At 51.8% G+C, this 3,967-nt stretch overlaps 1 protein-coding gene across 1 annotated transcript; it reads right to left on the minus strand.

Moving 5' to 3' along the window:
- Nucleotides 1–497: 497 nt before the first annotated feature.
- Nucleotides 498–3,756, minus strand: Bst2 (bone marrow stromal cell antigen 2). The gene is made up of 5 exons (XM_055618829.1): nucleotides 3,414–3,756; nucleotides 2,657–2,732; nucleotides 2,015–2,054; nucleotides 858–979; nucleotides 498–687 (listed from the first exon to the last, which is right to left on the minus strand). The coding sequence occupies exons 1-4, from the start codon at nucleotides 3,711–3,713 to the stop codon at nucleotides 880–882; spliced, it is 516 nt and encodes a 171-aa protein (XP_055474804.1). The 5' UTR covers nucleotides 3,714–3,756; the 3' UTR covers nucleotides 498–687; nucleotides 858–879.
- Between the last annotated feature and the right edge of the window lie 211 nt (nucleotides 3,757–3,967).

Genomic DNA, 3,967 nt, shown 5'->3' on the forward strand with positions numbered 1-3,967 from the left:
AGTAAATAAAAAATAAATAAATAAATGAGTGTCGAACTATATAATGTTTATTATTAGCCCTAAGATTATTGCAGCACACACACACACACACACACACACACACACACGTTCTAAAAATATCTAGAGCTCCTTAACTAGTAGAAATCCCAGCCCAGAACTTACTGTGGGAGACAGAGGAGACGCACAACACCTGCTTTCTCCTTAGAGCATCAGTCATGAGCAAGAAGCGTGGAGCTAAGAGCCAGCAGCGGCCCTTTCCCCAAGACCTTATGATAATGCTAGCAGAAAAGGCGGATGGACAGGTGTGCTCAGCAATCATGTGTCCACCTCAACTTGTAGGGTGGCCCCTGACAGTGGGGAAGCAGGGTGGGGAAGCAGGGGACCCAATGACTAAGTTCTAGCAACTTAGAAGCAAGCTCTTTCTTTCAAATTACTTTATTTTTCAGGGCTCAAAGACATCAGAAATAAGTGACCTCTTCCCCAAAACTATGAAAGCAATAAAGCAGAATCCCCACCCCTACCCCCGCCTCCCCACCCCCATCGTAAGGCTGCTTGGAGGGAGATGCAATCTGGGCTCCACTGATCAGTTTATACATTCTCAGGGCTGCCATGACCCCTCCAGGGCCACTATGAGCCCCAGTGACCTCAAACAGGTGCAACTGTATCCGCATCAAAACAGGCTGTGGCCTAGAGAGAGGGTAAGAATCTGATTAACTACCACCCCATCCCGCCCACCACAGGTCACGCCCCTTCGCTGAGCTGGCTCCTCTCTGAGCCCAAGTACCACCCATATGTCAACCTCCCCATCACCACCCCCTCCCTTTTGTTCACAAGTTCCCCTGGACCCAGTTTCTCACCTGCTAGCTAGCTATTGGGTCCTCAAAAGAAGAGGAACATTGTCACCAGGAGGATCAATGGGCTGGAGACCACCATGTAGCTGCCAGAGTTCTCCTGTTCTGTGCTAGAAGTTTCCTGGTTCCTGGGTGGAGAGGGAATGACTCAGGCAGAGGTCACCTGGTTTCTGCTAATCAGCCTCCTTTATAAATGTTCCTGGGCTGGAATGAAACTGGGGGATTCTAGGCAGTGGCTTTACCCCTAAACCATACCCCCAGTCCCTCATTCGGGGATTCTAGGCAGGAGCTCCACCCCTGAGCCATGCCTCCAGCCCCTCACTGGGGAATTCCAGGCAGGAGTTCTACCAGATCTTTAGCCCTACTTTTAGTCTTTCAAATTCATATTTTCTTTTCTTTGATTTTCTTCTTTTTACATTTTATTTTGTGTGTGTATGTATACGTGTGCACGTGTGACGTGTATGCATGAACACTCACATGCCATGACATGTGTATGGAGTCAGAGGCATGTTTGCGGGTTCTGGGGATCAAGCTCAGGTTGCCAGGCTTCTTCTGCGGGCACCTTCTCTGCTGAGTCACCTGCCCTCATTTGTGTTCTTTTTGTTATTGGTTTTTTGGGTTTTGTTTGTTTGGGCTTTTGTTGTTGTTAGGTTTTTTTGTTTGTTTGTTTTTTGTTTTGATATTTTCAGGACAGGGTTTCTCTGTGTAACCCTGGCTGTCCTGGACTCACTCTGTAGACCTCACCTGCCTCTACCTCCCAAGTGCTGGGATTAAAGGCAAGTGCTACATGCCTGGCTTCACCTTATTTTTTTTATTAATTATTATTACTACTATTCTGGTAGTGAACTTTGGGACTTTATTGTGCAATAGGGAAGGCTACAATTTTATCTGCACCCTCTCTTTTTTAGCTTTTGAGACGGGGTCTCCCTGGGGATGAAGCTCACTGTTTGGGCTAACCGGTGTCCCTCAGCACCATAGTTACACTCATAGAACTCCAGCCAGTTTGTAACTGGGGATTTGAACTCAGGTCCTATTTAAGCCTTCTTCATAGCTCAGACCTGAGCTATGGATTGTATGAGCCAAGTGGGTTCCAGGTCTTGAGGAAGAAAGTGGAGCAGTGAGGGGAGGAGGTGGCAGTGGGCAGAGAAGGCTGTGTCTCTAACCTCAGATTCTCCAGCTCTTTCTTCAACTTCATGACTTCATCTGTGATGACATAAACAGAGGGGTGGTCAGCACACTGCCACAGTGAGAGTGAGCACCCCGAAGGAACCACTGGAAAGTGTCTAACTACCAAGACCACTCAGCAGCCAGGGCTGTCAGGTGGGAGAGGTGCTGATGACGAGAAGGAGGCATCAAAGGAAGGGCCAGCCTAAGCCGCTTCTACATGGTTGTGGAAGAACTGGCTTAGAGACTGCCTGGGGATCCGCCAGCACCCTCCTAACAGGATGTTTCCCATTTCCTCTGCTCTCCACTTTCATAATCGCCCATTTCTACTCCTGAATCTTTACCCCTTAATTCTTGGTGTTCAATTTGTCTCTGGAAAGAACCCAGACTCCTGAGCAGCCAGGCCATGCACCCTCAGTCTGGACAACCACCTCTCCCTAGGTCCCAATCTGGAGGCCTGCCCTGTTCCCCCATAGTTCCCTCCCAACTCCACAGGACCCCTTCTCCTGGCCCCCTCCATCACCCACCCCAACCCTCTCCCAGGCCCCTTCCACTCCCCCACCCCAGCCCTCTCCTGGTCCCCTCCACTCCCCCACCCCAAACTTCTCCTGGTCCCCTCCACTCCCCCCACCCTTTCTCACTCTCAAGCTCCTGGATACGGGCCTGCTGCTGCTGGGTCTGAAACACCTTCTTCTCCAGGGACTCCTGAAGGGTCACCTGAGTTAGAAAAGAGTCAGGACATGGGTTGGCTGTTGTCCTGGTCCCTGAAATCCTTCTAGGCCAAGTAATTAGAGGACCTTATACGCAAAGTTCTTCAGGTTCCTCCCCAACTTCCCAGTCTTACTGACAAAAGTGTTATCTCCAAAATAGTGGTTTTTAACTCTCTCTCCCCTGCACTTTAGCAAGCCTTCTCAAACACTCAATGGGGTTCCCAGCCAGTCTCTCAAGAGACACATTGAAAGTTTCAATAATTTGGTGGGGGTGGTGGCCCACGCCTTTCGTCCCAGCACTTGGGAAGCAGCCTTCGAGGCCAGCCTGGTCCACAGAGTGACTTCCAGGACAGTCTGGGCTCTGTAGGAGACCTTGTCTCAAAACAGAAAAGTTTCAGTCATCAGTGATTGAGTGATGTCCCCTGAAGCGGAAGACTGCTGCCTAAGTCCGTTTCAAGCTCTCCAACTCCAGCACCCTCCACAAAATGTAGAGGCCCCTTCAAGTCCTGGAAGGAGGGTAGATTGAGGGTGCGGATTTCGGAGCTGTCGGAAGTTTTAAGGTCCCCCTGGATTTCATAGTCCTTAGTCGCTGGCCTGCGGGGCGTGGGGCGGAGGTGGGAACATGCTTGGCGGTTTCAAAGCCTCCTCCGAGTCTTGGGGCACTGGAGGGGACGGTTTCCAGCCTTACCACGGTCCGTTTGCAGGATGTTGCCTGCGTCTCCGCTTGCAGCAGGCTGTCCTGGGAGCGGGTGAGCTGGCGCTGCAGCAGGTTCGTGGTGTTGCGGCATTCTTCGCGCGCCCGCAGCCCGTCCCTGCAGGCTTCGCTGTTGGCTCTGCCGGCAAAGTAAATGAGCAAGGTGACCAAGACCACCAGGAGCAGGAGCGCCAAGACCGCGCCCACCGACAACCACCGGCGGGCGGTCCTCCCCTGTTCCTCCGACTTCTCGACCATGGGCACCGGCAGATAGTGGTAGAAAGTGGGTGCCATGTGGTCTGTCAGCTGGAGCTTCAAAGATGTCAGCAACCCTCTCCAGACCACTCCCCTCATTAGCATGCACACTCCACCCCAAGGCAGCTTTTGGCCAATAGCAACTTCCAGAGCCAGCGGCAATCCCAGTGCTGCTGGGATGCTACCCGCCTGAGGAAACGAGGGCTTTTCAGTTTCATTTTCCTGGAAGGGGAGGGATTCCTGTGGGCTCTGTGAGGAGAGGGTGCTGTGGAATCTCCCTGGAAGAAAATGAA

This window comes from Psammomys obesus, unplaced genomic scaffold (assembly GCF_907164565.1).
Source record: "Psammomys obesus unplaced genomic scaffold, mPsaObe1.curated_primary_1811, whole genome shotgun sequence".
In the NCBI taxonomy this organism is placed as follows: domain Eukaryota; kingdom Metazoa; phylum Chordata; class Mammalia; order Rodentia; family Muridae; genus Psammomys; species Psammomys obesus.